The sequence below is a fragment of the Choristoneura fumiferana genome, chromosome 30 (assembly GCF_025370935.1).
Source record: "Choristoneura fumiferana chromosome 30, NRCan_CFum_1, whole genome shotgun sequence".
NCBI classification, from domain to species: domain Eukaryota; kingdom Metazoa; phylum Arthropoda; class Insecta; order Lepidoptera; family Tortricidae; genus Choristoneura; species Choristoneura fumiferana.
In genome coordinates, this window is record NC_133501.1 from 5,429,596 (window position 1) to 5,453,606 (window position 24,011).

General features: G+C 37.5%; 1 protein-coding gene across 5 annotated transcripts in view; it reads right to left on the reverse strand.

Moving 5' to 3' along the window:
- LOC141444904 (uncharacterized) overlaps window positions 1-24,011 on the reverse strand; it is a 34,170-nt gene that overhangs the window by 7,542 nt on the left and 2,617 nt on the right. For 2 of the 5 annotated variants that reach the window (XM_074110659.1, XM_074110658.1), the window contains exons 2-5: window positions 6,550-6,631; window positions 3,710-4,411; window positions 2,630-2,817; window positions 1,863-1,966 (exon numbers count right to left, since the gene is read on the reverse strand). In XM_074110659.1, coding sequence (XP_073966760.1) covers window positions 1,863-1,966; window positions 2,630-2,817; window positions 3,710-4,411; window positions 6,550-6,616 — 1,061 coding nt within the window. In that variant the 5' untranslated portion in view covers window positions 6,617-6,631. Of the gene's footprint in view, window positions 1-1,862; window positions 1,967-2,629; window positions 2,818-3,709; window positions 4,412-6,549; window positions 6,632-7,410; window positions 7,505-9,422; window positions 9,437-23,749; window positions 24,008-24,011 lie in introns of those variants that run through there. The other 3 variants (XM_074110661.1, XM_074110662.1, XM_074110660.1) reach the window with 3 other exon arrangements.

The window sequence follows — 24,011 nt, forward strand, 5'->3', positions numbered from 1 at the left end:
TTAGTCCGTCAGTTAGGTAATTAAAAAATAGAACGGGCAGCCGGATGACTCAAAAACGAGATTGCTTAAAAGAATACAGTAATTAAAAAATGTAAAAATTAGAGTGATTTGACTCGCTCGATGCTAGAAACGAAGTGCCGTTAGGGGGCGTCCATTAATTACGTGAGGTCATAAAGGGGGGGAGGGGGTCAAGTAAAATCTTTCCAAATCTCACTTGGGGGAGAGGGGGGCTTTTGACTAATATCACGTATTTTTTTTTTCAACAGAAAACCGTGTAATATTGCGTGAAAGTAAAGTTAATTAATTTAAGTTGAAATTATTTAATTTTATCACAGTTATTTTAAACTGCGGCAATATTCTCAAATCTCAAATACTAGTCTTTGCTAGTCGTAAATAAAATTAATATGTAGAACAATTTTTTTTTGTATACTTCTTTTTTAAATCCAACGGGTTTACAGCCAAACCACATTTCAAAAAATCTCACGTGAGATTTGGGGAGGGGGGAGGGAGTTAAGGAAATCTTACGAAATCTCACCAGGGAGGGTGGGGGAGTCAAAAAATCCTAAAAAATGTGTCACGTAATTTATGGACGTCCCCTTATCGTGGCGCGGCTGCGGTGCCCAGGCTGCACACGTGCTGCTGCATCAGCGTTTTCACCATCGTAACTTTTAAATGAGGTCAAACTAAATTGCGTCAGTTTGGCGCCGTGTGCATGCGACTCGCTCTTGGTCAGCGCTTTGACGGCGGTAGATAGTAGGCAATATGTATCATGCACGTATTTTTTCTTTTGTTTGACAAAAAATGACGAATTTTTATTGGCGTTTCCTTCTTTCACAGACAGAAATTTCACAGAATTTCGTTTCGCAGAAAATGTTTCATATAATATTTAGTCCTCGTATTTATACTTCGAATATTATTGTTTCAATAACTATTTAATTACTTGAATGAAACATATATATTTAATAGAAAAATGTTTCAATGAGTTTTATAATGAAATCATTTTATTTAACAATTGTGTCAAACCATAGAATTATTTATAAAGAATATTTTTTTTTTCGGTTCATTTATTCACGATTTTTTGTTTCAATGAATATGTAAAAATAGACGTTATGTTGTCCATAATAAACTGTGACATCACTAAGCGTATCGCTACCAGAAAAGAAGGTAATGTTAGGTAAGAACTGTGACCACACCAGAAAGTGAATCGCTACCGTTATAGGAGGGTATTCATTTTGTCGCAGCTATGAATTAAAACGTTTAAACTCCAATTCAATAGAATCTGACAATCCTGTAGACTCTTCCAGCCTACTAATATAAACACCGGGCTGCATAAGGCTTTGTGATGTGACTATTATTCTTTTTTGATTCCTTTTAGATGATAATTGCAACAACAGGGACATATATAATCAAGTGTGCCCACGATAGGGTGTCTTAAATATGTAGAAAATTGACAGATTCTATTGAATTGTACTTTAGAAGCTACAACCACATGAAATGTTTTTCGTTGTACCTAATAAGTTTTATATCAACTAAATAATATTTGATTTGTTTTTCTATGAAACGAATACCTAAATAATGAATTTTATTTGAAACAAAAATAAATGAGACAAATTTCTTCAAAGTAAGTGTTCCATATATTGATTATTCTATGAAACAATAATATGAGAAAAAATATCTATTAAACGAAATTCTATTAAAATGTTGTCTGCGAAACAACGTACAACCTCTTTGTCGATTTTTAATAATTTGATAAACCAAAAAATACGTGTGCCATGTTTTTCCATAATCTAACTGTGGGACTGAATAGAATGATGTTATTTTTAACCCAGTCGTCATCCCTGTTGGCCGTCGGATGTACTTACTCGACAACGGTGTTATCGCGATCCTGGTAGGAGCAGTGTGCAGCAGTCAGCACGAACTGCTCGCTCACGAGGGAACCACCACATTTCCAAGAGTATCCAGCACTCTGTAGACAGATTTTTTTACGTAACTACGGTCGGCCAAATAAGCTTAGTGGTCTATCAATTTTTAAACAAGTTCCTATCAAATGAATATGTCGCTAAAGTTGAACTTCTAGACACACAAAGGATTATCAACTTTAGGGTGGTAGACCACATATTTGGCTGATGGTACCTACGTTGTATGTATAGCTATTATGGCCTAGTTGCCTATGGCCTCTCAAGCAGAGGATCGTGGGTTCAAACCCGTGCGAAATTACATATGAAATTTACCACGAGCTTTACGGTGAAGGAAAACGTCTTGTGGAATTCTGCACAAATCTGCAAAGTAAATCAATTGTTCTGTAAAGTTTGCAATCCCAACTGGATCCGCGTGGGAACTACGGCTCAAGCCCTCTCATTCTGAGAGGACACCTGTGCTCAGTAGTAGGCATATAAACAGCCGGGAGGATGATATGATTATGATGTTGATAATGATGATGAAGATGATAATGAAGATGATGATGACGATGATAATGATCATGATGAAGAAGATGATAATGATGATTAAGATAATAATGATGCTGATGATGATGAAGAAGATGATGATGAAGATGTTGATGACGATGATAATGATGATAAAGATGATAATGATGATGATGATGAAGGTGATGATGATGATGCATGTATACCTCTAGTTTCCGCCATCCCAGCAAAGTCATGTGGGGGAACTCGTTGATTTTCACCACTCTCCCCCCCACAACGAGGGGCACATTCACCGGGGTGCATTCCGATACGTTCACTCGCACCGGCTCCGGGGAAGGAAGGAGCGGGATAGCTTGCACTGCCGTTGTTGTCAGGGCTTTGTATTTGTCACACACTGCAAAAGTAACAAGAAGTTTTTACTTCGATCTTTATTTTGTATTTTTCACATATAAATATAAAACCTTAAACAAGCAATCTTTGTATATTTTTATAGGTATTTCGGGAATCTCGGAAACGGCTCTAACGATTTCGATGACATTTGTTACATAATTTTATGTCTGGGTTTTCAAGGGCGACCATTCGATCTAAAATGGTCTCATTTCGAGTTTTAGCTGGAGCGAAGCTCGGTCGCCCAGCTATGGAAACATTAACACAACTAAATATGCATTGAAAACATAAAATAAAAATCTAAGTGATGATCATTTATTATAATTATGCAGAAACTAAAGAATTACCTAATTTATTAAAATTTTTGTCAGTACTCGTTTTGCAATGTATCTGTCGGCGGCCGATGGTAAAATCCGCCAGATCACGAAATTCCTAGGCATATCGTGAAATGGCGCCACTTCGGTCCTGGAACTTCGCCGGCCGCTGCTGCGGTACGCTCGCTTCGCTCACTCGGCTTGTGCGTTGTGGTCACAATTCATAAAAATAAACTTTTCTTTCTTTCTTTCTTTCTTTCATACTAACAACTCCTCGCTTCGCTCGTCGTAACTAAATTTTTCTTTTTTTCGGCATATCACGATGTGCCCGGTATAGAGCTAGGAATATCGACGAATGCGTTGCTCTAATCGATCTGCCGTATTGTTTTTCAGGCACATCGCGATATGTCTGGCGCCATTTCACGATATATATGCCTAGAAATTTCGTGATCTGGCGGATTTTACGATCGGCCGCCGACATCTACACATAATAGTACCTAATGATTAATACTCGTAACATGAGAATAGCTCGCTTTTTCCAAGCTCTGATAATAGAGGTAAGATACGACACAATAATATACTTACTTCTTTCCGCTAACTCAATATATCTCTTCTTCTCGACTTGACTCATAAATTCTTCATCAGGTCCCATAGTGACTTGGGGACTGTCCCCTCCACCAGGAAAAGCAATAGCATCCTCATCTCTTGGGCTAGGATTATTCCCATAACTAGGTTTCCTAGTCACAGGTCTATTCGTAATCGGAGGTCTAGAATCTACCACAGCGGGCCTAACACCAGGCCTTTTCAAAGGATTATTCGTCGTGTAATAATTATTCCGATCATAATCCGATCTACGATTACTTTCATTATTATCGTCATAATTACTGTCATAATTCGGCTTCTGTGTATAATAATCGTTAAAATAGTTGACTTTGCCGTCATATTTTCCATTATCATTATTAGAATTATCAATTTGCGTACTTTGATCTCGTCTATTACTACTAACAACTCGACGACCAGAATATACCTTTCTTGGTTTCACTGTTGTATTATAACTAGCTGCAGTGGTTTTTCTCTTTCTAGTTTCAATAGGTTCGTCCCTTTCTATGCTGCTTATGGGTATAACGCCATTGTCTTTTCTATCATCGTTTTTGACAGTTTGTTCATATTTAGCTGCTCCTCTGTTATTGTACCTGTTTTGATCTGTTTTGATTCTTCTTGATGTGTCGTCGTATATTTGTCGTAATGGCGAGCTGGTTATGAACGGTTGGTACTGGAACAGATCCGCTGAAAATTATAAAATAACTTTAATCAGGCAATTATAATACAAGCCAATACCTTATCATCATCATCATCTCATCTTTGGCTCTAACGCTGTGTACAGGCCTCCTCTAGTGCGTAGGTTACTACGGTTTTAATAAAAGTTCAACCTAATTATGCTTTTTATCCCGCTCATGTTATAAATGCGTAAGTCTGTTTGCTTGTTTGTTACTTATCGAAAATACAAACTGAGACATGGATGCACAGAAAAACCAGAAAAAGAGACCAGCGCTGGGAATCGAACCCAGGTCCTCAGCAATCCGTGCTGCGTGCTATAACCCCTACACCACCGCTGGACAGGAATCTAGACACGAATTTTTCCTATGCATACATATCTCAGGTTGCTTATTTCTACTACGCTACTTATGCAGCAGCACTAGCGACATCTATGTTCCGCTCTCATCGAGAGACGTCACACTCTTTCGGAACCAACCGCTCACCCAGACAAGAGATGTCGCTACTAAGCAATCAAATTATGAGTGTTTTTTTGGAGTCTTTTTGTATTTTTTATTTCAACTCCAAATTTGTTACTTTTACGGGTATCCCGTGAAACCATATCATCATATGTTTGTTACTTCATCACGTCTAAAGCACTGAACCAATTTAGATAAAATTAGGTACACAGATAGTCGGAGTCCCGGAGATGGGCAAAGGATAGTCTTTATCCCGGAAAATTGCACAGTCAATAGTAAAATAATAATAATAAAATCATTTATTGCCACAGAAAATAAGACAGGATAGCGATAAAAGAATTTTTCGCGGACGGAGTCGCAGGTAACAGCTAGTTTTTAATATTTTCGGAAATAAACTATTTGTATTAGGTACCTACCTTTTCTGTTTACAAATGTCTGCGGTTTCAATAATTTCCTTAACGTAGAAAAATATTCACATAATTACATGAACAGAACAACAAATTTATAAGGAAAGACCGCTTTTTATTAGTTTCGTTGACTCTAAGGCACCGACTTCAAACTGGTAGAAAAATATTTTCGTCGCTTTTTGTGGTCGGTTAAATTTTTTGTTTATTTTTATTTCGTTTGGCTATGTCGGTGACTACCTACTCTTATTGTTCTTCTACATGTCTCCTCATTTCTAATTCGATCCCGTAACGAAACCCCGCGAGAAGTTTTTCCCTATCCCAGAAAAATTGCATAGTTCCCGCGGGATAAAGATAAACGAATTCTTACGATAAAGATTATTAATAAAACTTTGATTGAATGATCATTCACTTGATCAAGTGCGGCTGTAAACAATAACTTCATGTATCTGTATATTGTATTGTAAATGATATTTCATCCAACTTCATGGCCGAAGACGCGTGATTTTGTCAAAATTAGACATTAATAACATTGTAATAAGAACCACGGCACGCGTCATCGTGAATGATTACCTGTTTTTGCATGTATACTTGTGTACGTATGACAAATAAATTATTTTGACTTTTTTTGACTATGCAGATGGAGTCGCAGGTAATAGCTAGTCCCACTATCCTACTTCCTGCTTTAATGTTATAAATATGAAAGTTTGTGAAGATATTTGGATGTTTATTACTCAATCACGTATAAAACTAGACAGATTTGGATGAAATTTGGTATGTAAATAGGTGGAAGTCTGGAATAACACATAGGCTACTTTTTATCCCGATATTCCTACGGGATCGGGATACATCTCGAAATCACATCCGCTGCGTATAGTCACGAAATTTAGCACGGTTGTTTATAATGCAACGTCAATGCAGACCACGGGAATTCCCACGGGAATATAGTAAAATCCCGGGATTTCAATTCAACTGATTGATATTATGATTTACGCGTGCAAAGCCGCGGGCAAGCCCTAGTATAAACCTAACCATCAAAAAGTTGGAAACCCCCGACTTTGTCACTTCAAAGTTCAATATCTCAAAAACAGCTAAACCGATTTTGATGATATATGTCTAAGAACCGTCGCTAGAAATCCTGATTTCAAATAAAAAAAAAACGCACTCAAGTCGGTCCACCCGTTTAAGAACTACGGTGCCACACACAGATACACATAGCGGTCAAACTTATAACACCCCTCTTTTTGCGTCAGGGGTTTAAAAATATTACAAAAGACAGTAACCTTACCAAAAAACTGGGACCTCACTGAAGCGGTCAAGGCAAGCAATAATGCGCACGCGGCGATTCTGGCCATGTTTGTATCTTGATTCTGAAAATAAACATACCTGTTTTATACGTCACGATGCGAGCGACAGATGATGAGGAAAGAGAAGCTAAAACAGGGGATGATGCTCGAGGATGTTTATTTTAAATGAAAAGAAATGAAATGAAATGAAATATATTTATTTGCTGGAATACGTTGCATAAGGTCTTACAAGTAGATATCATCAGGAACAGTATTCAGTCGATATACAAAATCAACATGCAAATTTAAAATTACAATGATTATGATTTAAAATTCAAAAAATCCTTAACATTATAGAAGCAGTGATCATGTAGCCACTCAGTCAGCCTTCCCTTAAATAATCTGCCATGCAACACTTTCAACTCGTCAGGAAGGTTATTATACAGCACGATACACATGTTACAGGCATTCCTCTTATAGATGTCAGAGTGGCAAGGGGGTTGATACAACAGATTTTTGTATTGTGCGCGAAGCTCTCCTCCGAACCATCTGCCACGTTTTTTAAAATATACATACAGGCCAAGGGCAGAACTTTAAACTTTTTGAAGAGTGGTCTACAGCTATCATCAGGTAAAGGTGCTCCTAGACGGGCCATATTTTCACTGCAATATGTGTCCCTGTCTAACATGTGAGTAAGAGAGTGACACCAATAGTTGCCAGCCACAAATTGCAGTGAAAATATGGCCCGTCTCACCTTAAGATAGAAGGCACCCGTCATAATGCATACAAAAAGAGACTTAATATAAAAACTAACAAATTTGGGCGTTGTAAATGTTAAAACGGCTATATGTTGTTGGACTTACAAATGTGCCTTCAAGGGCCCTTTGAGGGTTAAGTAAAACAGGATCAAAGTGTAAGATAAAACTGGTTATACAAGCACTTATTCACTGCACTATGAGAACTATGGAAGTATAAGCAAGAAAAAGTATTTTACGTCAAAGTTACAGATAATTTTGAGACTTAATTAAAAACACGTCTTGAAAGAACGGCTGCTGGGCTAAGAATGAATTTTGACATAAAAACAAAGTGCTGAATAAGAAAGTGCAGTGGATATTCGAAAATTGTAATTTTTAATTGAATTTTCAAATGAACCGAAACATGAATTTGAGGAAGAGGTTGAAAATCAACCTGGCTTGAATAACCCTTGTTACATGCTTAAACCGGATAGCTGGACTCATCTCGATATTTCTACGAGCTTTTAAACTGCTATCAGTTTCCTGTCGCTTAAATACTAAAGAAATGAGTCATTAATAATGGAAGGATTTTATAAACACATGTAGCCTATGGGCCAAGTGTACGCGCAGGTCACTAGATGCCCTACGTGTGCAATATAATAATGGGTTTAGGATGCTATTGGGATTGCCCAGATTCTGTAGCGCATCGGGAATGTTCGCTGAGGCGCGTGTGGATAGTTTTCAGACTATTCTGCGCAAGCGAGTAGCCTCGGTGATGCAGCGCTTGCGGGGCAGCACCAGCAGTCTCCTGAACACCATCCTGGAGCGAGTGGAGTGCCCGATAGTGAGGCACTGGAATGACTGTCACTCGCGCTCCAAAATTACCCTTTTTAATAATGGTTAGCTTATTTGTAGATCGTTTTTAATATATTGCTTTATTAAAAAAAAAAAAAAAAGAATGTTTATATATATGACAATTGGTTTTTAATTCTCTACTTGATTATGTTTTAATTATTTGAGCTTGGTATTAATTTTAATTTAAATTTTATGACACTAACGTAGGTAATAAGATTATTGCTACTAACACAATATGAACTGATTGTTTGAAATAAATGATTATTATTATTATTATTATTATTATAAATCGAAAAGCTGTTGCCCGCAGCTTCGCCCCATTGCTTTTTTTTGTTTTACACAAACCTTATCTTGACAATAATATTAATTTGGTGTCTTCGTTCGGAAGTTATGCGCTTGTTACGTACGCTACGTGCCTACGGATCTCTAATCTAGCGGCATCGCAATGCAACTGAATATGCTGACTTTGTTCACGTACGGCTCCGTGCGGGACTGAATGCGTGAGGCGCTGACCACGTCCCATACAGCAGCGCCGAACATGAACCTCCGCGAGTCAGTCAATTGCTAACATCGCATTGGCTTAGGTTAAGTTAGGTTTAAGAACTCTTTAATGTAATTTATATATTTTAATTAGATAAATTCCATCTAATTGGGTTTTGTACTCTTCGCCTGCAACCTCCATATTTCGCTTACATACATTTTGGTGATTCATTTTTATTTATGTACTGAAATTTCGGGATTTTACAAAATTCCCCGGAGAATTCCAAAAATTTATATCGTGGTCTGCATTAAGGTTGTGTTAAGAACAATTGTCCAAAATTTCAAGACTCCAGAATATCGAGATAAAAGGTAAAAGGTAAAGCTAGCATAAAATACAATAAAATTAAATTAAAAATAATTATCTATGCTTAACAGTGAAAGCATTAAAAGGTAAAAAAATATGCGCAGTAATCACAATAGTATAAATAAATCAATTGATTTAAGTAAAGTATTATGATTTAAATAAGCCACGTTCTCAGTACAATTTTTAACCGGGTCAAAGCCGATCCGAAGTTTGCTGACTCAGATACTACATTGTACATGCCTAACGTGACAAAAAGTGCAACTGGATCTTAAGTAGATTATTTACAATGTACATGTTATTAGGTCAACAATGTAGTCACCGTCTACTTTATATAATGGAAAATAAACAATGAGAATAAACTAAAAGAATTTCCTTGCTCACCCGCGACCTTACGATAAGCGTCTTCATGCAGTTCCTCCACCTCCACACTGTAAAAATACACAAATCACACAAACCCATCTATCACCACCACCACACCACACTGACGCGTTTCGAACTCAACCAGAGCTCATCTTCAGAGTAAAACAACCGTACACCATGCTCATGGGTTTGTGTGATTTGTGTGTGTTCTTACAGTGTGGAGGTGGAGGAGCTGCATCACGCATATTTTGCATAAGCTTAGCTCACCATCCATCAGTGGTGTAGCGGTATAGCACGCGGTACGGAATACCGAGGACCTGGGTTCGATTCCCAGTGATAGTCTTATTATTCTGGTTTTTCTGTGCATCTATATTTCAGTTTGTATTTTCAATTTAAGCTTAGCTATCGTAAGGTCGCGGGTGAGCAAGGAAATTCTATTAGTTCATTGATATGGACCTCCGCAAAGTGACGCCTGATTCAAAAAAATATTTCAACAATGAGAAATTATCTAGGTCATCCATCGATCAGGTTGTCAGTCGTACCAACAAAATAAAGATAAAATAAGAAAATCAAAAGTTCATCTTGGAAGTGACTCTTAGGCACCTCCATAGTCGATTGAATTACTTAATGTATCGTAATTCTACCGTTTCCTTAGCGGGACAGTCCGGATCGCCAGTTGTGTGATTACACGGCTTCTTAAAATATGAGCATGTAGCACAGGTGGCTTGGCCTTCTTCGCGCCCTCTTTAGCATATGACCTTTTTACCCGACTGCCCGAAGGAGGGTTATTATGTATGTATGTATGTATGTGGGTATATATGTCCATTTCTTTGGTCCTCGCTGCAGCCTAGACGGCTAGACAGATTTTAACATATGAGGTATCGTTGAATTCGTCATAACTGTCGGAGTGACATAGGCTATATAGAATTTCAATATGGTGTATGCAAAAAAAAAATTGTATTGTAACAACATGGGTATCAAACGAAAGCTAATAGTTAGACCATTCTAAATATTTATGGGTTATTATACCTTTAATCTATCGTTTTCACATACATATCATAAAAAATTAAAATAAAACATTAAATTAAAAAAACCGAAAAACCGTCGGGACCCATGACCCATGACCGTCACGATTTAAATGGGTCCCGACTGTTGAACTTTAAATTAGCTACTTAACAGAGTTCTAGACCACTAGACTTATTTTCTTCCTTTTAGTTTTGGCTGTCGGGTGTTTTGTTTGTAGCTGTGTGTGTCATCATTCCTTTCAACTCTCGTGGCACTATATATGTCTTTGACCTTGGGGGCTTTAAATTAAAGGTTCAATTTTACTCGAATAACTAAGCTACTTTTGTTCTGTAACACTTTCACATAACTTGAATTTACATTTATTAAGTCTCAAAGTTTAATCGGCAAATCAGTATATCGGACATCGTTATCGCTGTCTCTTGGTACGGGGGCCTTCAATAATTTTTGACATTTATTTGACATCTCTAAGACAAACATTTATCAATATCTGTAAAAAAAAAATTAACAGTGATCATATTTTTTTAAACTTGCAGAACAAAAGTAGCTCAGTAGTTATGTGAGTAGATTCGAACATTGGATAATAAAGACATAGAACCGTTTAAAGATGATTTTAGACCAATCTTTGCAAATTTTTTTTATCGAGCTGATTTTGTGAATTATGTATCGAGTCCGTCCATTATCTTTGAAATATGATGAATATTAACATATATATTTTTTGATGAGCTAGAACAAATAGTTTTTCTTAAAAAACTGTTTAAATAACATCAATTTCAACAAAATTAGGTCTTGTCAGCCTCTTAATATCAGATCAATACACCCTGCAGGGCTACTACGAAACTCGAAGTTCGTGTCGTGCGGTCCTTCTGACGCTTATACTATTTAATACGAGAGCGAAAGGGACGGTACGATACGAACTTCGAGTTTCGTAGTAGCCCTGCTGTATATGTGTACTAGAACTGATTCGATAAAAGAAGATTAGATTAGATTAGATTTTTAGAAAAATATGGCTCTATCCATTGGAGCAGGGTTTCTCAAACTTATGGCTCCACGTACCCCTGTAAAAGTTTCTAGACGACAGCGAACAAAAAGAAAGTAATAAAATTGACTGTTGGAGAATCTAAGCTTATTTTTATTTCAATCATCATTATAATATAATGTATATTATTTATTTCAATAAAAGGTAAAAAATAAAGGTAAGAATCATCTTGCCAACGAAAATACAAACTGAAACAAACAACAACAAATAACAAACAAATAAGTAACAAATTTCTAGTTGAAATAAAAAATACAAAAAGACTCCAGAAACCAATCTTAATCATCTTGCCAGTCCTGCAGCCACCATCACGTAAACCTTGTCGCGAACCCCCTACCGTCGAATAGCGAACCCCTAGGGGTTCGCGTATCCCACTTTGAAAAACCCTGTTGGAGGATAATTTTGCCAGTGTCTAGTTGGTTTTGCCGTTGTACGGTAAAAAAAATCTGGAAAACGAAACATGAGAGGTAATGGCGGATCATAAAAGAAGATGAAATTAATGAGTGAATGTCAAAATTCCGCTGTCATTACATGACATGTCATGTCATGTTGGCACTAGGCACCTATAACATTCTCATTTCGTATCAATTCAACCGAAGCTGCGTCGATCCAATTACCTTAATTGGCGATTAACAACCTGTTCCGTACAAAAATAAACTTGTAAGTATTGGAACTAAATGATTCATTAAATTCTTGTAGATCGAGTCGGTTTTCTTACACTACGGGTATTCCCACCGTTGTACTCATAAAGGCAAGTGACACCGTTATAAACTTACAACCTTTAATCTACTTGTAGTACGCAGATAAATATTTAATTAAGTATAAGTTTTTGCCCGTTGCTCCGAATCCGTAAACTTTTTTTTGCAGGTGGTAGGACCTTGTCAAGCCAAGGCCCGCCCGGATTGCTACCACCATCATGCTCGCTAATCCTGCCGTGAAGCAGCAGTGCTTGCACTGTTGTTTCGGCGTGGAGAGTAAGACAGCCGGTGAAATTACTGGCACTTGAGGTATCCCATCTTAGGCCTCTGGGTTGGCAACGCATCTGCAATACCCCTGCTGTGCAGATGTTTATGGGCGGTGGTGGTCTCCTACCATCAGGAGACCCACTTGCTCGTTTGCCATCCAGTCGAATAAAAAAAAACCGTAAAGCGTTAGGTCCGGCAAATTAATTTCCGCGATTTTACTTAATTAGTACTTAATTCATTAAGTACAATGACGTCAATGACATGTATGAATGTGCTTTGCGATTTCGCAAATACTTAATACTTGCTTTTATGATGCCAATAAAAAAAATCTATTTATTTTTCCGTTTTTAGGGTTCCGTAGCCAAAATGGCAAAAACGGAACCCTTATAGTTTCGCTATGTCTGTCTGTCTGTCTGTTCCTCCGCGGCTTTGCTCAGGGACTATTAATGGTAGAAAGCTGTTAATTTGCACGAATGTATATGTAAACTATGCCGCCAAAATAAGTGGGGTGATTTTTTTTTCTCATCCAATACAATGTCAGGTATCGTTGGATAGGTCTTTTAAAACCATTAGGGGGCTAATAAAACGATTTTTCGATTCAGTGATTTGTTTGCAATTGCAATTTTAAAGTGCAAATTTTCATTAAAATCGAGCTTCCCCCCCCTCTCTAAAATCTAAGGTGGGTGGAAAAATTTTAAAAAATTCAGAATGGTAGTAGTATATCAAAATTACAAGGAAAACTATTATATTTCTTAAGAATATCTGTATGGTATTTGCCTGTTTTTTTTTACAAGCTTTTATTTAATGAAGTAAAATAATTTCCTTGCTCACCCGCGACCTTACGATAGCTAAGCTTATGCAAAATATGCGTGTTCATGCAGATCCTCCACCTCCACACTGTAAGAACACACACAAATCACACAAACCCATCTATCACCACCACCACACTAGCTACTACACTAGCTACTAGCTTTTATTTAGTTCAACCTGTCCCGTTGTCTGTCTATCTGTCTGTAATCAAATCTTGCATGTTATTCGACCAATTTCCAGTATTAAATATAATGACCCGGATAACTCACGTCTTAAATCGAGTTTAGCTCGACATGTTCGGGCTAATCCGTAGCCCTTCGTCTTCGGAGCAACGCGACTCAGCGGCTGCTGCAACACGCGCACTGCGCGCCGCCGCTCTGCTCGCGCGACTACCCGACGAAACTGACACCGGCACACAACTACCCGCGTTTTCATCATCATTACAACTGTCAAATGTAGGGTAGCACACAACACTAACAATATCGCTCTGTAAAGGTACGTTCACACACACCGATGACGCAGCACGAGTATTTAACACCGTTTTCCAACTCGGAGGTACCGTCCAACCACTATCCCGGTTAAAATTCGGCCGACGACTAATCTCGATGGCTTCACGCACTTTCCGCGGAATGAAATATTTGCCTGTGGCAAGAGCTATATTGGAGAGACTGGACGAAACGTTTCCACAAGGGTATCGGAGCACATACGCAGTATGAGGAAACAGGACGACAAGGGGTCTGCTGTGGCCGAGCACTCAATGAACTCGGATTCGACGCACTATATCAGATTTGATAAGGTATCTGTACTTGCGAGAGAGAAATTTTTCATTCCGCGGAAAGTGCGTGAAGCCATCGAGATTAGTCGTCGGCCGAATTTCAACCGGGATAGTGGTTGGACGGTACCTCCGAGTTGGAAAACGGTGTTAAATACTCGTGCTGCGTCATCGGTGTGTGTGAACGTACCTTTACAGAGCGATATTGTTAGTGTTGTGTGCTACCCTACATTTGACAGTTGTAATGATGATGAAAACGCGGGTAGTTGTGTGCCGGTGTCAGTTTCGTCGGGTAGTCGCGCGAGCAGAGCGGCGGCGCGCAGTGCGCGTGTTGCAGCAGCCGCTGAGTCGCGTTGCTCCGAAGACGAAGGGCTACGGATTAGCCCGAAACATGTCGAGCTAAACTCGATTTAAGACGTGAGTTATCCGGGTCATTATAGGTATTTAATATGAGTGAGTCTCACGGTAGTTTCATGTTCAATTTCCAGTAGTTTGGACTGACTTGAAATTTGTAATGAAAAAAAAAAAAAATGAAAAAATGAAAAAATATTTATTTCACCATAAATTAGTGTACATAATCAATAGGTGGGGACTTCCTGTTAAGTATAAAATACTTGTATTAAGACGCCCCGCTCCTCCATAGCAACAAATTGCCATATTTCTACAGAAAAAATGTGTATGTGTGTCAGTGAGTGTGTGTGTCAGTGAGTGTGTGTGTCAGTGAGTGTGTGTGTATGTGTGTCTGTGTGTGTGTGTGTGTATGTGCGTGAGTGTGTGTGTGTGTATTTATGTGTATTTTACAACAAATTCGCAATAGCCTACTATAAACAACATTTTATAATACATGTAATTAAGTATACTGTTTCAAGATTTACTTGGAAATCTTGTCAAAAATTGGAAACATAAACTATCCAGTAAAAATACTGTTTAATTTCATAACAACAATAATACCCAATTAATAATCCAGTGCTTTAACTAAATTAATACAAAATATTATTCTATGTAACTCGATATAACAATGCCTCCGTATCCTCGTAACTTAACTTCATTAACCAATCAGTTATAGATCTTTTACATTTGTATAACAGTAGCTGATATATATCTAATTTTTCATTAACTATATTATACAGGTGAGCTGACTGTGCTACAAATTGCCTTTTTGCAAATACAGACTTGGTCATCGGAGTGGGGGCAACGCCGCGCTTTCGTCTACGTTCTTGAGTCACGGGTTTATATTCTAAAGTTTATGTAATCTAAGCGTCACAGAAAGAATGTACAGTTTCCTCATTGATAAAACGTTAGTTAGTTGATAAAGTTCAATAGTTGGAAATCTGTAGGGCTTAAAGTACATTACTTTTAACAGACAGCGTTGTCCTCTCTCGACCTCCAAGAACTTAGTTTTTGCTGAACCACCCCATACTGATATACAATAACACATGACGGATTGGGCTAGTGTAACATATAATTGATTTAAGAGGTTTTTAGTGGTAATGTGCCTAAGTTTTTTAAAAATCCAAATCAATTTACGTATTCTGGTATTGACGTACTCAATATGTGTATGCCATGACATTCGTTGGTCCAACATTACGCCCAAGTATTTGATAGAATTTACTTTAACTATTTCTTTACAACTATTACAAGAAGGACGATCAGAACTTAGACAGGTATGGATTTTCAAGGTAAGACTGTTGTTTGGTTGCGTATTGTTATACTTTGTGAAACATACATAGTTCGTCTTATTAATATTAAGTGTTAGAAGGTTACATGTTAACCAATTGAATACTCTATACATACCCGTTTCTGCACTTCTAAACACAGACTCCCAGGTTTTCCCTTCAAAGACTATGGCAGTGTCATCGGCGTAAGACAGGATGTGCCCACACTGTAATCTAAGGTTAGTCAAGTCGTTGATATAAATTAAAAACAGTGTCGGCCCCAAAACAGACCCCTGGGGGACGCCGAATGTTACTTCAGCTTCATGGCTTATAAACTCACCAATTTTGACCATTTGAATTCGCCCCTGCAAGTAGTCACTCAGCAAACTTAATGGTTTTCCCCTTATGCCAATCCTCTCCATCTTACGAATAAGAGTGGAAAGAGAGACGGTGTCAAAAGCTTTTTTTAGGTCTAAGAACACTGCTAAACATTTATTGCCCTTATCTGTCCCGCCAGCTATTAGTTTAGTTAGTTCTAATATCGCATCTTCAGTAGATTTAGACTGTCGAAAGCCGAATTGTTTATCAGATAGAATGTTATATTTGTTAAGGTAAATAGCAGGTAAGACCGATATGGGCCTATAGTTATTGACATCATCCCTCTCCCCACCCTTATGAACTGGTGTAACAATGGATTTTTTAAGCGGTGTTGGAAAGATGCCATCTTTAAAGCAGAGGTTTGCCAAGTGACTAATTACTGGAGCAACAAGAGCTACGATCATTTTTAGGAATCTAGTTGTAATGCCGTCCCACCCAGGGGCACTGTCCGATCTCAAGCCCATAACAACGCCATGCACTCCTGAGGGTCTGTGTCCAGAAGAGCAAACGAGGATGTTGTCCAGTCTGAAGAAGTTCCATCGTTTACATTATAGTCCGTATTAAAGTCACCAGGACTATTTTGTTGATTATTAAGAATGTCCTCAGCTAAGGACTTGCCTACATTTGCAAAAAACTGATTAACTGAATCGACTGAGTCATTAGGAGATGATTCTTTGGTTAGCAAATCGAGATTAGAAGATTTGTTGGCTTTGTAGTGAGTAATTTCTCTTAAAGTTTTCCATAGTAGTTTAGAATTTTTTGAAACGTTGGTTAATAATTTTCTTTCATAGTTTCGTTTTAATTTTTTTAATAAATTATTGCAAAAGTTGCAGTATCTTTTGTAGGTGACACCCAGGATCTCATTATACAGTTCTAAGCGTACCTTCAGTTGCAGTTTGTTACGATGTCTTATACATCGCAGTATACCCATAGTCATCCAAGGCTTCAATGTGCGTTGGCTTCTAGGTATAAGCTTTATAGTTTTGCTTTCCTCTAAAGATTGGTTTAATTTTTAAATCAATTGGTCAGCTACAAATCTTGAGTCGCTATTAAAGAGAAGGAGTTCCAGGTTCTTTCCCATAAGTATTTTAATTGCGTTTTCATAGTTTACAGTAATTTGTTTTTTCGTTGTTTGTATGTGTGACTTTACATTATTAGAAAGCGATAGAAGAATTGTGAGATGGTCGGTTATTGAAGTATTGAGAACAGCACAAAGCGCCGAAAATTCATAACTGTTTATTTTTAACATAAAATGGTCCAAACAATTTGAAAGCCTAGTAGGATAAATGTGACCCGGTAAAATACCGTGTAGAGCGAGCATATTTAAATACTGGTGTCTATTAAGATTTTCATAAGTTGATTCGTTTTGTCTGGCAATGAGATTAATGTTGATGTCACCAGTTATAATTATGTTAGATGAATGTATATGTTCAAGGTAGGTATTGAGAGAATTGATAAAAGTTAGTGCATTTACATTTGAGGGTGATCTGTAGATACCCAAGATTGTGCAGTCATTAATTTCAATTTTAATACAAGTTGAATTTTCTATTTTTATTTCATATAATCTAGCGTTTAAGTTGGTATTAACATAAACCACCACCCCATCATTTTGGTTCTGATTTAAATTAGTTGCTAAGCAGGAGTAATTGCTGAGGACAGGTAATGGTAAATTGGGGTTAACACGACACTCTGTAAGAATTAGAACATCAACCTCAATTGTAATGTAATTTGAAATTTAAAATGTAAATTGCCTGACAATATAATAATCTGGTAGTGACATCTGGTAGTCCGGTCAGGATCGTCTACACAGGCCGGAACTCTTCAATAGTTAATGGAATCGACTTGAAATTTGGTATGCAAATGTAGTTTGGGTGACAATACAAGTAACAGTCAACAAAAAGGCCATTCCGCAAAAAAAGCTTCTATCAAAAATGAAATTTTTACCAAAAACTTATTTGTATGAATACGGTCACTTACACGGTCTTAAATACAAATATAGGTAGGTACATGCGTAGGTATTCAACCTACAAGTAGGGGTACAAATGTTCAATGAAAAATTATATTACTTAGTACAGTGTTTTTCAAACTTTTTTTAGGACGCGACCCCCTCGGTTTGAAAAATATTTGGCGACCCCCTGCCTACCTCCACTTACATTGCAGTTATTTGTATTATCCTACGTTGATAATACAAACATTGAATAATCATACACAATAACGGTGAGAGTATGTTTTAATGTTTATTCGGGCACAAACGGTACATGGTTCTTAAAAATTAGCAAATTATACTTACAATTTACACCAATAAAGCTGCCACCACTTACAGGGGGGTCGCGACCCACAGTTTGAAAAACACTGACTTAGTATAATGTAAAATTTTATTCGGTATTATTAGGTATAATATTACGATATCAAACCACAATTATACTTATATTAAGTCAAATACTCTTTAATACTATAGAAACAGTTTTCTTGGAGCCATTTTGTCAATTTAGTTTTTATATAAGTACTTATGTTTACATTTTATTTTGATACCATACCAAGCGTTGCTTAAAGTATATATTATTCACAACAAATTATGATAATATTATTATAATATACAGTAACACGGATGTATACACCCACATAAACCTCGAGATACAATTGACTCGATAATGCGCCATAGAACTAAAGAGGGACAGAGATGCAAGGCCTTTGGTTTCCTACTAATGACATAGTTACGGATCTGAGACGTGGGCGCTAACGATGGGCCTCATGAGGAAGCTCACTCAAAGGGCCATGGAGAGGGCTATGCTCGGGGTTTCTCTGCGGGATAGAATCAGAAATGATGATATCCGCAGTAGAATTAAGGTTACCGACATAGCCCGAAGAATTGCGAAACTGAAGTGGCAGTGGGCGGGGCACATTGGTCGCAGGACTGATGGCCGATGGGGTCAGAAGGTTCTCGAATGGCGTCCGCGGACCGGGAGACGAGCTGTCGGTAGGCCTCCAACAAGATGGAGCAACGATCTGGCTAAGATCGCGGGATCGCGGTGGTTGCGGAAAGCACAAGACCGGTCTGAGTGGAGAGCCTTGGGGAGGCCTAGGCAGCAGTGGACGTCTTTCGGCTGACATGATGATGATGACGATTCGGAAGTTTGTTAGTATTGTGTCCACGTATAAGTATATAGAAATGAAAAAAAAATGTTTATTATAATACCGGGATAATTACAATCAATTGTTAAGTACAGTGGATCCCAAACACTAGCTGTCGTCCGCGACTCCGTCCGCATAGAATTCATTTATGGCTATCCCGCGGGAACTATGCAGGTTTCCGGGATAAAAACTATCCTATGTCCTTCCCCGGGACTCAAACTGTCTGTACACAGAATTTCACCTAAATCGGTTCAGCGGTTTAGACGTGAAGATGTTACGAACAAACAGACATAAATTTTCGAATTTATACCTGACTAGCTTTTTCCCGCGTGGTATTCGGTAATCGCGCGCTGTTCCCTCGTGAACTGCATTTTTTCGGGATTAAAGTAGCCTATGTCACTCTCTGGCCCATAAACTATCTCTATGCAAAAAATCACGTCGATCCGTCGCTCCGTTACGGCGTGAAAGACGGACAAACATACACACAAACACACACTTTCGCATTTATAATATTAGTAAGTATGGAGTATGGATTACACACACAGCTACAAAATGAACTGATTGCACAAAAGGATGAATGAAATGAATGAGTAAATGACAAAATCCAGCTGTCATTACACGACATGTTGTGTCTGTGTAATCATTCACTTCAACTCTCGTGGCACTACCTATAACATTACGATGTTAAGATTGTTTTTTTTTTTTTTTTTTTGGAATCTTTTTGTATTTTTTATTTCAATTCCAAATTTTTACTTTTACGGTCATCCCGTAAAACCGAAATTGAAAATACAAACTGAAACATAGATGCACAGAAAAAACAGGAAAATAAGACCATCACTGGGAATCGAACCCAGGTCCTCGGTAAACCGTACCGCGTGCTATACCGCTACACCATCATTGTGACCATCAGTGGTGTAGCGGTATAGCACGTGGTACGGTTTACCGAGGACCTGGGTTCGATTCCCAGTGATGGTCTTATTTTTCTGTTTTTTCTGTGCATCTATGTTTCAGTTTGTATTTTCAATTACGATGTTAGTTTTAGTATATCCGGTGGGAATTTAATAAAATCCCGGAACTTCAGTTCGACTGCTAAAAGACGCCAGACAGGCGAGCGAAGCCGCGGGCTATTGCTATAGCTAAGAGTAGTTTTTCTAACATTATTAGTTCTATGTCAACTACTTAGGTATAATGACTATGCATCGTCATTCAAAACAATAGTAGATTATTTCCCACGCTCGGCAAGTGGACATTGTCGCCGGAGATTACTATTGTTTTTAGGGTTCCGGAGCCAAAATGGCAAAACCGGAACCCTTATAGTTTCGTCAAGTCTATGTCTGTCCGTTCGTCCGTATGTCACAGGCATTTTACTCGAAAACTACAAGATGTATATCAATGAAATTTGGGGTACAGATGTCTTGTCAAAGCCGCTATTTAGTTTTGTGGTTAAATTACAAAAATAAATATTTATAGGGGGGCACTCCATGCACGTAACAGAAATTGGAAAAAAAAAATAACTTGCATCAACGTGTGGCACATAGTTCGACAGGTCTTTTGAAAAGATAGTAAGGTTTGTCAAAAACTTTTTTGATTAAGTGAAGATTTCCGGAAATAATCGCTCCCAAAGTAGCAAAAATTGTGCCCCCCATCTTGTAAACCGTTTGTCCAAAAAATATGAAAAAATATGGAAAGGTAACGCTTAAAAAAATACTTTCAACAAAAATTGGTTTCAACATGATCGGATATACCGTTTTTGAGTTATTGCCGAAAAACTGCGCTTCTCAACAAAAGGACGTAAGTGCCGTGAAGATACGCTCTTTTTCTGGTAATAGATTTAAAGACTGTAGTAAGTTTTGAACATGAAACTACCGTGAGACTCACTCATATTAAATATATTTTATATTGATTGATTAAACTCGATTTAAGACGTGAGTTATCCGGGTCAATATATTTAATATACTGTAGTAAGTGTTTTAATTGTGTTATGACGCACATAATATTACTTGATTTTTTTCCTTATGGTTTATTATTTCGAGAGGTTCAATTGTGTTCAGACTCAAATTTTCAGTTATAAAATTAGAAATATATTGTTTATTGTTTTTAAGTTGCTTAGGATATTATCACTGAAACTTGTGGTAAATACATTTTATTCTATTTTTTTTTTTTTTCCACAATAACTTAAATTTTCTGCACAAAAGTCAGTTACGTGGTCAGGTTCGGATTATCCCTGATTACTTTGTAGTATTGTAAAAAATACAAGGTATAGAAAAACTTGCTGTTTAAAACATGGATTGAATGTTCATAATATGATATACCATGCATGCAAACATAAAAAATTACGACATTGTTAGACTATTTTTTTCTACATTTCCCGTTGTTCCAAAATACACCATCATTTTCGTAGCCACACTTATTAAGTATATTTTAAACAAAAAAAAGAGGTCAAACCTCCTGTAAATCCTTTTTAACTATAAGCAACTTTGAAAATAAGACTGAGTCAATATAACGTATAATGTTTATCGCAAGTCATAATTATTTATCTATAATTAATGTAATAAAGGTTCAGTTAGATTTGCGTCAAAGATCGAGCGTCATTTTCGTTACGGTTGCGACTTGGTAAGTATTGGGTAAATAAATATAATGTTTTACTGGTGCTGTGTCATTTGCAGTTAAGTTATTCAATATTGATTTCATTTGCTTCAAACCTATAGGATATTTACTGCAGAGTTGCGAAAGTAAGAGCTTTTCAATTTCGTGGTCATCATTTTCGTGGTCCTATGGGCCACGAAACTGATTAAAGACCACGAAAAAGATGATTTTCCCTACAAGTAGAAAAAATACAGAACACTTTTTATAGAATTTTCTGCTTTTTACAGTGTAATCGTTTATGCCGTTATTGATTTAATTGATTTAAACGAAGAATGGTTGACCGTCAACAACATTTGCTCCAGGTGTGGTTATAGGAATTATGACCAGTGCGTCGCCAATTTTGTTAACTGGCGAGAGGTTCAAGAATTATTTTGCCCTGAATGTACGTGTGAAATGAATATATCTAAATATTAAAAGAAAACTTCGTCATTTAGAGGAGCATTTTGTTGTGTTGTTTCGTTGTAACATAATTTCGTTCTGGTTTACCGTAGACCTGCACGGGGGGGAAGGTATTGAAAACTGTTTTGTTTGTGAGTTGAAGTTATTAATCTTACTTTAATTAAGTAATTTCTAGATAGTATTTAAAAGGTTACAAAAATGACAATTTGAAGTCGTCATTTTCGTGGTCAAGTTTTAATTTTTTTTATATAGATATCGATTGTCTATTTCTGTTGATACCTGATTAATTAAATAATGCTTATTCGTTTTCTCATTATGATCGGATTTTCATTCAAATAGTACAATTATAAGATTTTAAAATAAACAAAATGTTCTTTTTCGTGGTCTCGATGCTCATTTTCGTTACCGTTAAAATTGGATTTTTGCTTTTTTTAACCAAAATAAACTTTATCGATCTCTTATAATATAAAGCATCTTATCGGTACATATCCTTATGTTCAAAATAAAACAGACCACATCAAAATGTGTGTTTTTATTTCTGTAACATTTATCTTACACCTCAAATAATTACCCTTATGGCTACGGAACCCTATCTTGGGCGTGTCCGACACGCTCCTGGCCGGTTTTATTAATTTACCTCTGCACTCATAAATGCTCGTTCAGCTAAGTAAATATCTAAACACAGTCTGTCGATGTTCGACAAAGTTAAGATTAATCCCCATCCATTTATTAAATTTATCTGACGGATAAATGTGATGCCGTCTAAATCCGTGCCGGGTAAATCCGGATCTGAAGATTCAAAAGAGTCAGATCCTCAAGCGAATCCGAATCCCTTAATGACTCCTTTCAAATCTTATCGACTCCGGAGTTACTAACTCCGACCAAGTCCGGCCGGATCGAGCGTCTCGTGATCGCCGTCACACTCACTCGCTCCGCTTTCGTTCTCGGCTCGGATCGGATCGGATCGGATCTTATTACGTTTGGTCGGGCGCTGAGTGAGCCGGTACCTACGTCAGTACTCGGACGGACTTCTCGCTCGGTTATATTGGAAAGAAATGAGATAGAATTAAAACACAATATAATATGACCGGAGCGGGCGACGCATATTTAACACTGTTTTCAAGCTTCAAATAGTCAAACAGAAAACTAGTAGGTTCTTAAAGTAGCTCATAGTTCTTTAAAAATACACATTTTTTTATAATTTTTCAACATTAAAAGGACGAAACGAATCGGTACTTCAGTTCAGTACCTTGACCTTGGTACCTACTGAATCGAGCCGGGCCGGATCGGCCATAGATAAATGAATAATCGCTCGAAAGAACCGGAGTCAATAAAGGAGTCGGATTCAATAAGCGGATTCGGTACCGACACCGGAGCTGGATCTAGTGAGTCAGATCACTTCGCGGAGTTGAGATTACCCATGTCTAATCTGGTTATCTGTCATTGACACGAGGGCCCAATGGGCCCAATTGCATAACAAATTCAAAGCTAATAGTATCAGCGATTTTATATTGAAATTCACTAATACTAAGTATTTGCTTGTAATTTGTTATTGAAAACATTTTAATGAACTGGAACAATATCTTTGCTCACCCGCGACCTTTATGATAGCCAAGATTATCCAAGGTACCGTAAACTGCTTCAACTTTGCCTTCTGGCCCCAACATTGCCTGATTCGATTTAGAGTCGATAACTTAGCACTCTTATAGGTTTTAAACTTTTATCTACACGGGAATTATTATTATGGGGGGATAAAAGTTTAAAAACCTAGAAGGGTGCTAGTTATCTACTCCAAATTGAATCAGGCAATGTTGGGGCCAGAGGGCAAAGTTGAAGCAGTTCACGGTATGTGTGT